Source organism: Ipomoea triloba, chromosome 10, assembly GCF_003576645.1.
Source record: "Ipomoea triloba cultivar NCNSP0323 chromosome 10, ASM357664v1".
NCBI lineage: Eukaryota > Viridiplantae > Streptophyta > Magnoliopsida > Solanales > Convolvulaceae > Ipomoea > Ipomoea triloba.
The window spans coordinates 7,772,446-7,785,375 of NC_044925.1; the positions used below are offsets into that span (position 1 = coordinate 7,772,446).

Genomic DNA, 12,930 nt, shown 5'->3' on the forward strand with positions numbered 1-12,930 from the left:
AGAGTAATAACTCTAGGTTTTGCCCAGTTAAACTTATGATTAATTTTTCCCTAAATAAAATTGGGCACACAATAAGTGAAAGTAGGGAACACAATATATCTAATCAGGGCACAAAATTACCCCATACATTATTGGCCAGTACCATAATGACACAACTTATACTCAAAATGTTTTTTTAGCCACAAAATTGCATTAGTAAGGAAGAAGCAAAGGGTTGAACTATTGTACTAGTCAACATAAAAACCATTGACAAATTTTATACAAAATATACTACTGCCAACAACACAAGACAATGTATGTATGACTCAATCAAATACATCACATAGCACCTTGATATATTGTTTCTTCACATATCAACACAAACACAGGAGGCCAGTTCTTATCACTGGCAAGGGCACCAGCTCCAGCAACAGCATCTTCTCGGCACCTGATGTCCCTTTCTCTCCTTTTCAAATCTGCTTCCCAAGCTGCCAATTCCATCTATTTTTTCTTGGGGTCATTCATTGAATCAAGTGGTATATCAATAGTGGCATCAGGTTTCTGACCAAAATCAAGAGTATTAGCAACCATTTGAGGAATGTGTGATTTTGATCCTGGAGCATTATCACCATTCGAAAATAGATTGACTTCTTGCTCTTCCTCATCGAAATGGTTGGGATTTGTCAGGAGAGAGTACGTGTCCTCCACCGCTTTCAGCTACGACACTTTCCTTAATCTGTCAACTTACTCAAAATGTTAAAACCTCCCATTACTGTGTCTCTTTATTTCATAAAGCAAAAATGGCCTATATACATACAACTCTATACACAATACCAACATACAAAATCACTCCAAACACGAACAAAAAAAAAAAAAAAAGTGTTTTTTTTTAAGTAATTGATTATAAGGAATCTCACACCAAATACTATAAAAATTTTATGATGATTTAAAAAAAAAAACTATTTTCTTTGAGTCCATACATTTTTTATTTTTTTTGAAAATTCTTGAGTACATACATTAGTGGCCCAAGTCATAAAATATACAAGCTTAGACATGTCATTCGATACCTTGTTCAAGTCAATAGTTAGAAATTATATCATAACTCGTCAAAACAAAGCTTGATAAATATACACAACTTGCAAATCATTTATATTATAGAAAAATTATTAAAACACACTTTATAATAATCATAAATAGGAATAACAAAAACTCAAGAGGTGGTTTCAGAGCATCTATTCCCACACTGATCCCCGACAGTCTTGGATCTTCAAAGACTCCAGCCTACTTAAGAGGTGATGTGGCACTGCCTTAAGTTCCCAGCAATAATTTAGTTCCAACTCCCTGATGCATGGCATTATTATTATTGTTGCTTCTTTGAAGTCTTCCCACTCCTCCCACCCTGCTGCATTATTCAGATCGCACAAAAAAAATATGGACAGCTCCCATTTGAGTTGGTTCAGCTTCTCCATGTATCCCAACTTACTTGACTCTTTCCTCACCTTAAACTCACTTAAACTACAAAGCTGAGTTAGCTTTGCGATACCTTGGGGCATCATCTCCGGCCTATCGGTGCCTCTGATGTTAAGGTGTCTCAAGTTTATCTAATTGCCAATCCCTTTGGGTAACACCTCCACATTTTTACCATAATTTAAATTAATAATACCTTAGCTCAACCAAATTCCCAATCCCTTCAGGTAGTCTAGAAAGAAACATACAATCTTTAAGAACTAAAGTTTGCAAGTTCTCCAAAAATAAAAAGTACATTATTTTTGTATTGAATGTACATTATTTTTATACTGTAGGTACATTATTTTTGTACTGTAAGTACATTATTTGATATATACTGTCAAATAATGTACCTACAATACAAAAATAATGTACATTCAGTATAAACATAATGTACTTTTTATTTTTGGTCCACACAGCTGTGTGAACCATGGTCCATGCAATAATTAACTGGCTAGCAGGTGAATTCGGATGGATTTGCGCTATTTAGTGATGTAATTGCACGTTTTTTGGTCGAGTGACCTGATTGCACTTTCGCGTTACGTTCAGTGGCCAATTTGGCCCTTATTCATTATTATTATTATTATTATTATTATTATTATTATTATTATTTTTATTATTATTACTACTACTACTACTACTACTACTACTATTACTACACCTTGTGTTCCGTATTATGAAATTTGTATATGAAATTAGAAAATTGGAGAAATGGAAAACTGGAGAAATGGAGATAGAAAATTAGAAAAATGAAGAAATGGAAAATTGAAAAAGAAAAAGCAGAGAAATGAAGTAAACGACCCCATAATCTTTGCAATATTTTGGTATAATTTAAAGTAGCACAAGATATTTTAGTCTCTGAACATTAGACAGAAAAATAATAAATGGTTTTAATTCTATTTTTGGTCCTAAATTAAAACATTCATTTTTTATTCTAACACTACAAAAAAACGCGAAAATAGCGAAGGAATTTTCCGTCGCTAGAAAGGAAAAATCCGACGGAAAATTCCGTCGCTAGATCGTTATTCCCGGGGTTATTTTACTTCTAAAATATGGGCGCGAAATTTTTTGACAAAATTCGTCGCTAATCTGTCGCTAAAATGTCTCAATTTTATGCGTGTTAATTTACCGCCAAAATTAGCTACGGATTTAGCGATTAAATTTTCCGTCGCTAAACCGTCTCTATTCCGTCGTTAAATTAGCAACAGAATGAATCCGTCGCTAAATCCGTCGTTATTTACGCGTTTTTTTGTAGTGTAATATTATTGTGGCTTGACCATTTTTAATTATCTATCAACAAAATAGTTTAAATTTTGCTAAACTCAACTATATTTCGATCTTTAATTATAGATTTTTTTTTTAAAAAAAATCAACATAAAAAAATATAATTGGTCAACATACTTTGTATAAAAAAGATCGAAATGTCCGGCATTTCAACGATTTTGTTTACGGAAGACAAAAAATAATCATATAACAATAATATTAGGACCAAATGAGAATGTTAGGACAAAAAAAGACTAAAAATAGACTATCACCTATAAATCTAAGAGATCTTCTATAAATACACATCACATGATAATATTTCATGCATATGCAAGTATAAGACAAATAAGTATTTCATGCATATTCAAGTATAAGACAAATAAGTATTTTAAATGTGTGAAAATACTTTAAGAAAGTCACCAATATTACCAGGTAAACACCAAGTAAAAAAAAAACCTCAATTCACAATTTTTACAACTCAAGCATATCAATTGTTTGTGAGCGATGGATGTCTGCTTCGACAGATGGCGGCGAATGACAACAAACAACGTTTTTCTTCACAGGAGTCAGGAGGTAACTAGTTTGAGCAAACGAAAGTAGAATAGTAACAATCTCTATTTTATTTTTCCATTAAATATGTTTTGAATACATTTTGTTTCCGTATTTTATTCACTGCTGGAAAGCTCTCAATTTCCGTCCAACGAAAATTGGACAGAAAACGGGAGTTATTGGTCGGAAAACGAGTTTCCGACTAAAATGAAGATTCGGAAAAACGAACATCGATTGGTCGGAAATTCCGGATGGTAACCCACCATTTTTAAAATGGGAATTTCCGTCTAACTTTGACCCGTTGGACGGAAATACCGACCACATGTTGGCCGGAAATTCCCGTAGTGCATTATGTTGACTTCCTTCCAACTGTTGGTCTGAAATTGTGACCAATTGTTGGCAGGAAAATCTATATTTATATAAATTATTTCTATTATTTCGATCTTACTATAGTTTTATTTTATCTGTTGTCAATACATTCTATATCATTTACAAAATAATGTACACACTATCTAAATTCAAAATGAAAATATATTTAAATATCAAAATTATTTACAACAAAAAGATAGTATCATGTCTGATCCATAAATATTTAATCAATGCACTATTGCCATACATACAAAAAAGTTGTTAGAAAAAGTGCTGGTATTCTGTAATACATTTGAAATACAACAAAACCCGATCATTTGATATCTTCAGGCGTGTACTAATCACTTTCCTATAAGCTTTAAATCTCCATCTGAAAAAAGCAACAAGGTTCAAGATTTAATCTTATGAGATACAAGAAGATGAATGAAATTCTTAAGTTGCTTTGTTTAAGAATTTCCTGTATAATTGTAATACTATGAAATATCTTGGTGTCTTGCAAGCTAATTGCATGTTCATTGTCTGTCTCTTTCAAATGTCTCTCCAAAATGTTTATATGAAATATTTTAACTGTTGGGAGGCGTTACAGGGACGTTTATGACAGTTTAAAATTTCAACTTCCATAAAATATATCTTAAAAGATATATTAGTCGTGAAAAATATAATTACGTAGATATATCTTAAAAGATATAATAGTCCTGGAAAATATAAGTACATGAACCATATATAAAATATACATTTTTCATAAGTTATGTACCCTCGTAGGTTCATAGACTGCATGAAAATTTATAAAGTAAAATATATACTGTATATATTTTATATGTTTATTAAATCATTGCATATTGCCATGCAAAAATAATAAATAAATAAAATATACATACTACACACATGCAGCATTGTAGCCGAATGGTTAAGCAAAATGAAAACATGAATCCATGTATTCGGCCAAATTTATAATGACTTCATTTTGAATCCATGAAATCTATGTATTCAGCCACATTCATGCTTTATGTCTTCAGTCAACATTGACATCAAATTGTCATTTTATTCTACCGAACTAAAATAATATTTAGAGCAAATTGCCATTTTGATCCATTGACTATAGGGGTCATGTTAATTGTATTCCACAACTTTTAAAACTGTTAATTGCATACCATGACTATTCAATTTTTATCAATTTTGGTCACTCCGGCCAAATGTCGCCGGAAGTTAAAATAATGAGGGCATTCTAGTCATTTCACATCTTTCTCTTCTTCCCCGGCGAATCTTTCTCTTCTTCTCCGGCGAACCAATTTTTCCGGCGGACATGGTCTCTCTCCCTCACCGAGGCGTCACGGTCCATCGACCACCAACTGTTGGCGGTCCATATATTTGGCGGTTGCGAAGGGTTTATGATTTTTTTTTGCCTGGTTTGGCGGTGGCAAGGGTTTTTATTGCCTTGTTATACACCATTGTTTTGATATTTCAATTTGTAGATGTAAATTGTAATAACTATTGTTACTTTTTTAGAGTGCAGGTGGTTTTGAGTGCAATAGAGGTAGCATCTCTTCGATATGAAATCAATGATTTAGAAGAAAGAAAGTCACACTTGTTTTTCTGGAGTGCAGGTGGTTTTGTTTCTCTACAGGATTATACAAGCTTCCATTTTCCCCCAAAATTATCCTTGTTTTTCATTCTTCTCCGCCGGAAAAATTGGTTCGCCGGAGAAGAAGAGAAAGATGTGAAATGACTAAAATACCATCATTATTTTAACTGCGACATTTGACCGAAGTGACCAAAATTGATAAGAATTGAATAGTCATGGTATGCAATTAACAGTGTAGACTGCAATTAACAGGACCCTTATAGTCAGTGGACCAAAATGACAATTTGCTCTAATATTTATAACTCTACAACTCTAAATATTATTTAAGATTTCATGGTAGTCCATCTGAAATATTAATCCACATTATTATATAAATATCCAATAATCCTCCTCTATTTATATAGTAAAAATTAATATTGTATCAAGATAAATCCCAAATTCATGCATAAATGAAAGTGTCTTAGAGATTAAACTTCCACATAGTATTATGCGTGATGTAAGTTTGGTGGTCATGGTGAAAACGGGTGTAATGTCGAACCACGAGGATTGGGGTTTATGGCACGTAGAGAGTGGTAACCTAAACTCTAGGCAACAAGGTCTTGGAATCCATAAGGATCCAAGTAAATCATATTTGGTTTTGGAATAAAACTAAAGTTCTTTTTTTTTTTGGTGGTTTGGATAAAAGGGAAAACAGATTAAATCTAAGATTAAATTCAATTGGAAAGATGGGTTAGACTAGGTGTATTACCCTATTGATGCATTTAACACTTAGATTGGGGGATGAACAATAACCCTAGGTTCTTAAGGCAAGCACTAAAGAATCCAAGTTTCCGCAAAGATTAGAACAAGGATTGCCCCATTTCCATGGTGAATCAACCCAAATCTTTAAGAACAAAAGCTTTGTAAGCCCCAATCTACCCCTTATTTCCATGGAAGGGAAATTGAGTTTGAGATTGGGAAGGCTCAAATCTTCCATCCAATTCCCATTGTGATGGAAGATTTTCCAAAGACAAACAACAATCATTGCGCATTAATCATTGAAAGATATAACAAATAACACATCTCAAACTCAAGAACCCTAAATGGGTGTTCATCCCCTTTATGCAATAATCATATAAATAGCATCAATAAGAGTAATAAACACCAAATCTAACCCATACAACGGACTACTCACTCATTTCTAGAGTAGACATAGCAATATCAAGCAAAGAAAGCATTAAATAGCAATAAATGTAAAGGAGAGAAGAGATGAAGAAATAGACCACTTATGGAAGAGAAATGATGTTGAGATCCACTACAAATCTTTGTATTCAATGCTCCCAAGAGTTTTTAAGAGTAAATCTAAGCTAATCTAGGCTAATAAGTGCTAAGGAAATGAGGAAAAATCGTTCTAAACGAGCTAGGGTTCGGAATCCTCCTCAAAATGCAGAAAAACAGCTTTTATACTGTGCAGGGACCGCGACATCCGGCTGTGTGCTAGGCCGAATGGCTGGACAAAATCTGCGGCCGGGCATCCGGCCGTTTGCTAGGCCGCATGTGTTCAATTTTCCAACTTTCCTCCCGCTTCGCGTTTCGCTGTTCCAATCTTCTTTGAGTGAAATCTAGACCTCCAAAATTGTTCCATTATGCTTCAAGAAGCCTCCTATTGACTCTCGTTGTGACCCATTTTATCTATAATAAAAAATAACATTTTAAGTGGTTCGAGCTATCAAGATAGCTTACTAAATTTCGGGCTAGCCCTTTCACGCCACCAACCTTATAAAGCTAAAATATTTTGAACCTAATCTTATAATTTTTTAATTTTATCGAATCAATCCATGAAGTTCAGATTAAGATTGACATCCTACATAGAATTGTCATCCCTAAGCATAACTCTACGTACACATTCCTATTTCACTACTGTACTTTGTATGAGTATACTACGATTACAGTATAGTGCAGTTTTACTTGGTCTAACTTTAAAAATAAAAAATAAAAGTGTGGCATTCTCTCTATCATACTTTCATTACTATATGTTTCATTAGCTATTTTATTATATTAAAACTTGCTTTAAAAAATTATTTGAACACCAAAATATTTGGACTCCATTATATTAACTTACAGTAACTACCATGAAGGCATGAACATTGTCAGTGACTTAGTTACAGTATCAGTGGAAAGAACTAATTTCCTGCATAATCACTAACCACAGAAGACAAAAGTACACAAAAGGGACATCAACAAAGCCAAAATTGCCACACATCCATAAAACTGAAAATAGTCAAAATACCAAAAAGACACATTTTGCAAGCTAGGAATAATGCTACTGAGATGGTAGCTAGGCCTCTAGCAATATCTGATCTATACTGCTTAATTCTTGTTTATCAAGTAACACTATATATATATATCCTCTAATCCTCTTCTTTTCGATCTACATCTTGTTCAAAGCCAGTGCAAGATCGCGAAGTTCCTCAAATGCATCCATAGTTTCTGCATCAAATCCTCCAGCAAACTGCATATATATAATAATAATGATCCACAAGCTAAGGTTGATAAAACTTTGTAATCTCAAACATACCGATGCTACACTCAAGATATGAAAGTAGTACAAACCTGATGAATTCTGAAAGCAAATCTCACACCTTGGAGTAGCATATAGTCCATGGAAGTATCTTTATCTGATGCCCCCTTCGATTGAAGTTCCATAGCCACCCTCTTCATATACATTCTCGCCAGCTTCACCGACCCTAACTTTATCTGTCATATTCATTGCAACTTAATTAGTCAATCTGCAAATTATACTTTTAATTTGTTTCCAGCTCTAGCTGATTTGAGGGAGAGACATGGTTGCTCGATCTAGCTAGCATTTGGAGAGGTATCATATGTACGTTATTAGGAGCTGCAATCTTGTCCAGAAGCTAAGGGGGCTACGAATCACATGCGCAGTGGGACTGATGATGACAACACCGGGAACTGGGACACAGGAGAGGTCTCACTACCAATGATAGATGCGAAACTTAATTGCCATGAGACTCATGAAGATATATAGGGACCACATACATTTTCAGAAAATGCCTGCCGTGCTGCTCATGAGATCTGGAAGAGTACAGTTTGATACCTAGATAGAGGAGAAAGACAAAATTTAAATTTATTTAAATTCATAATAACAAAAAAAATTGCGTGCAAAACACTAGTTATATCATAACAACTCCTCAAAACATAGCTTGATAAATATACACAACTTGCAAATCATTTATATTATAAAAAAATTATTTAAACACACTTTAATAATCATAAATAGGTATAACAAAAACTCTAAGATATATTTAGTTCACACCTTCACATCAAACAAAATAGATATACAAAGTAGTACAGATTCAAAGTGTAAAAGAGATAAACTTGATAGTTTTTGTTCAAATGATCAAGTTGGTCACACTGTTAACATAGTAATCATAAGGTTATGACTTCCATCCAGTAGGAGCGGTGGCCTTACCTAGAAGCACGATGATGTCACCATTTTGACACATGATTGGCATATGGAGTGCCACATATTTCGCTTGATCTATTCAACTTTGAGACTCGGACACTCATTGATCTTCAAAGACTCCACCCTACTTAAGAGGTGATGTGGCACTGTCTTAAGTTTCCTGCAATAACTTAGTACCAACTCCTTGATGCATGGCATTATTATTATTGTTGCTTCTACTTTGAAGTCTTCCCACTCCTCCCACCCTCGACACCCGTGGAACTCCAATTTCTTCAGCTTTGGAAACGCAACACCACCTACTTCTGCTACTCCCAAAAACTCACTCCCTACATATCTTAGCTCTTTCATTACCGCTATCAAAAGAGTCTCCAGAGAAGGCAGTTTGCCTAACGGAGGCAAAGATGAACAATTTAAGCACCCATCGATTTGAAGACTCCGTAGATTATGAAGGGACAGTGTAATCCAGGAAGGGAAGTGGGTTCCTCCGTACCAATTAAGTTTCAAGGCTTGCAGTTCCAGAGGTGGTTTCAGAGCATCTATTCCCTCACTCACCGGACAGTCTTCTATGGTCAAAGACTCCACCCTACTTAAGAGGTGATGTGGCACTGTCTTAAGTTTGGTGCAAGTAATTAGTTGCAACTCCCTGATGCATGGCATTATTATTATTGTTGCTTCTTCTTTGAAGTCTTCCCACTCCTCCCACTCGGAACAATCGTGGAACCGCAATTTCTTCAGCTTTGGAAAAGCAACACCACCTACTTCTGCGACTCCCAAAAACTCACTCCCTACATATCTTAGCTCTTTCATCTCCCATATCAAAAGAGTCTCCAGAGAAGGAAGTTTGCCTAATGGAGGCAAAGATGAACAATTTTTGCACCTCCGGATTTCAAGAATCCGTAGATTAAGGGACAGTGTAATCCAGGAAGGGGAGTGGGTTCCTCTGTACTCAATAAGTTCCAAGGTTTGCAGTTCAAGAGGTGGTTTCAGAGCTTCCATCACATCTATTCCCACATCGACTCCCCGACTGAAATCCAAACACAATTTTTTGATGTGCTTCTTGTTTCTCAATTCTGCTTTCTCCGCTTCCTCCACATCTGCTGCGTTATTCAGATCGCACAAAAAAAATATGGACAGCTCCCCTTTGAGTTGGTTCAGCTTCTCCATGTATCCCAACTTACACATGGATTTCCCCACCTTAAACTCACTTAAACTACAAAGCTGAGTTAGCTTTGCGATGCCTTGGGGAATCATCTCCAGCCTCTTGGTGCCTCTAATGTCAAGGTGTCTCAAGTTTATCAAATTGCCAATCCCTTTGGGTAACTCTTCCACTTGTTCACAATAACTTAAATCAATGTACCTTAACTCAAGCAAATTTTCAATCCCTTCAGGTAGTCTAGAAAGGCGCTCACATCTTTTGAGAACTAAAGTTTGCAAGTTCTCCAAAGAACAAATTGTATCGGGCAACTTCTCTACTTTGCTCCAACTTAAATTAATGTATCTTAGTTGACTCAAATCTCCAATCTTATCAGGTAGTCTAGAGAACTGTATACAGTATTCAAGATCTAAAGTTTGCAAGTTATATAATGAACAAACTTCATCAGGTAACTCCTCTACATTGTTCCAACTTAAATTAATGTACCTTAGATGAAGCAAATTTCCTATCTTCTTTGGGAGTTTTTGCAACTTACAACCATACAATCTTAATACTCTCACAGATTTCAGACCATTGAACAAATCAAGAGTAAGTTGTGCGGGGGGGAAAAGGTCTTCAACAAAAAAGCTACGAAGTTTTCCAATATCACAAATGGAAGGGAGATTCATATTCTTACCAGTCTGCCATGACCGAAGATGACGTAGATTTTTAAATTCAACCTTATCCTCATGCTGGTCAATACTGTAGCATTCATTTCTAGTAAGAAACTGGGCAAAATCATGCACTATGTCATGCATTTTGCAAGATTTGATAATGTTGGAATCCATGTCATCTTTCTTCAAATCTTGGAAGAAAGAGCGCATTGCTAAACCCCCAAATAACTCCCTGCCTTTTGATTCCGTCATCACATAACCTTGTGCCATCCAAATTCTGATGAGCTCATCTATCTCTATTTCATAATCTTTGGGAAAGACAGCATAGTATGCGAAGCATTGCTTCATCTTTGGGGTCAAATCATTGTAGCTTAGATACAAATGAGGGTAGAGGTTTGTTACCACTTCCTCCAACTCCCAAATTTTATTGTTTAAAACATTTTGCCAAGCATCTCTAGTGTCTTTAAAACATAGCAGGCTTCCCATGACCCTAGCAGCCAGTGGCAGTCCTTTGCACTTTTGAGCAATTTTCTGATCAATATCTTTCAGTTTCTCACAATCCTCTTCCCTTCTCCCGGAAAATGCTATCCTGCTAAGCAACAACCAAGCATCTGAGTCAGATATTAGATCCAACTGGTGCACATACACACTTCCCATCATTCTAGCAACCCTCTCACTCCTAGAGGTCACCAAGATTCTACTCCCTTGGAGTCCATCCTTGAGAGAGTTCTTCAATGGCTCCCACTTTGCAGACTGCTCTGTCCACACATCATCCATCACAAGTAGGAACCTTTTCCCAGACAAAGTGCTTTTGATCTTTTCCAGTAACAGTTGGAGTTGGAACAGATCCGTGGATTTTTTAGTGGTTGACTCAACAATGGCTTTTGCAATCTTGATCTGGTCAAAGGGGTCGGAAACACAAATCCACACCCTTTCATCCCCAAAATGAGTCTTGATCTGTTCATCCTCAAAGACTAGTTGAGCAAGGGTAGTTTTCCCTATCCCTCCCGTGCCCACTATGGAAATCACAGGGGGCCCATTTCCATTTATTGCTTCAGAATTCTCCAGTAACTTGCTTATTAAAGCAAAGGCGTCGGATTTCCGCCCTTGGATCTGTGACGCATCCACATCAAACGCAGTGGTGACTCGCATCAATTCTTGATCAGAGTGTGATGCAGCAGAAGTGTGTGTTATAGATGCATAATCAAATTTGAACTGATCTTTCTCTTTCGTAATCCGATCAAGTGTTGAATCAAGCTCCTTTATTTTCTTGGCGATGTCTCGATGCATAACAAACCTTTTGAATTTGGAACGCGAAGGCAGGAAAGAGCTGCGACTTGTCTTTGTCTCGATCTGTTGTCTCAGACTTCTGGTTCTCCACTCGTCCAGAACATCGTCCACTTCGTAGGAGAAGTCTTTGATATTTTCGATCCAGAGCTTGATGCCATTATCCTTAAAGCTTCTCTTCTCTGCATCATCCAATACCTCCCTGATTTTCTCGAGCTTTGATGAGAGGTTTGCAATCTCCTTCTCCACACCCAAAGCTCTTTTCAGATCCTGGGCTTGGTGCTTCAGGATGTTGATCAACTGTTCCACAACACTGGAGATGAGAGCGTCGGCCATGCTCGTTGACTCTGTAGTTGAAACTTACTTTGGAGATGATAAGAAGAGTAAGCACTAAGCTGGCATCAGAAGAATAATCTTTGCAATATTTTGGTATAATTTAAAGTAGCACAAGATATTTTAGTCTCTGAACATTAAACAGAAAAATAATAAATGGTTTTAATTCTATTTTTGGTCATAAATCATAACATTCATTTTTTGTTCTAATATTATTATGCATGATCATTTTTATCATCTATCAACAAAACAGTTTAAATTTTGTTAAATGCAACTACATTTCGGTCTTCAATTATAGATTTCTTTTTTAAAAAAATCAAAATAAAAAATATAGCAGGTTAACATATTTTGTATAAAAAAGATCAAAATGTCTGGTATTTCAACGATTTTGTTTACGAAGGTAAAAAAATAATCATACCACAATAATATTATGACCAAATGAGAATATTTATGACAAAAAAAAAGACTAAAAATAGACTGTCACTTATAAATCTATGAGATCTTCTAGAAATACACATCACATGATAATATTTCATGCATATGCAAGTATAAGACAAATAAGTGTTTTACATGTGGCCAAAGACCTTGTGGTTTAGTGGCACCTGATTTACACTCTCACATGGAAGGGAGTGTGACTGAGTCGACTGACTCTTTGTGCTTCATTAAGTTGAGAAAATAGTTACTAACACCAAGTGAAAAAAGCATATGGCGACGAATGACAACAAACAACGTTTTTCTTTACCGGAGGTAGCTAATTTGAGCAAACGGTGGTAAAATAGTAACAATCTCT

At 35.6% G+C, this 12,930-nt stretch overlaps 1 protein-coding gene across 1 annotated transcript; it reads right to left on the reverse strand.

Annotated features, from left to right (window-relative positions):
• Window positions 1-7,401: 7,401 nt before the first annotated feature.
• LOC116032113 (disease resistance protein RGA2-like) lies at window positions 7,402-12,226 on the reverse strand. The gene is made up of 3 exons (XM_031274516.1): window positions 8,721-12,226; window positions 7,841-8,345; window positions 7,402-7,739 (listed from the first exon to the last, which is right to left on the reverse strand). The coding sequence occupies exon 1, from the start codon at window positions 12,141-12,143 to the stop codon at window positions 8,790-8,792; it is 3,354 nt and encodes a 1,117-aa protein (XP_031130376.1). The 5' UTR covers window positions 12,144-12,226; the 3' UTR covers window positions 7,402-7,739; window positions 7,841-8,345; window positions 8,721-8,789.
• Window positions 12,227-12,930: the final 704 nt, after the last annotated feature.

What these genes read in the sequence shown, in the direction of transcription:
- LOC116032113 (XM_031274516.1), bottom strand. Translation starts at nt 12,143, where the DNA reads ATGGCCGACGCTCTCATCTCCAGTGTTGTGGAACAGTTGATCAACATC.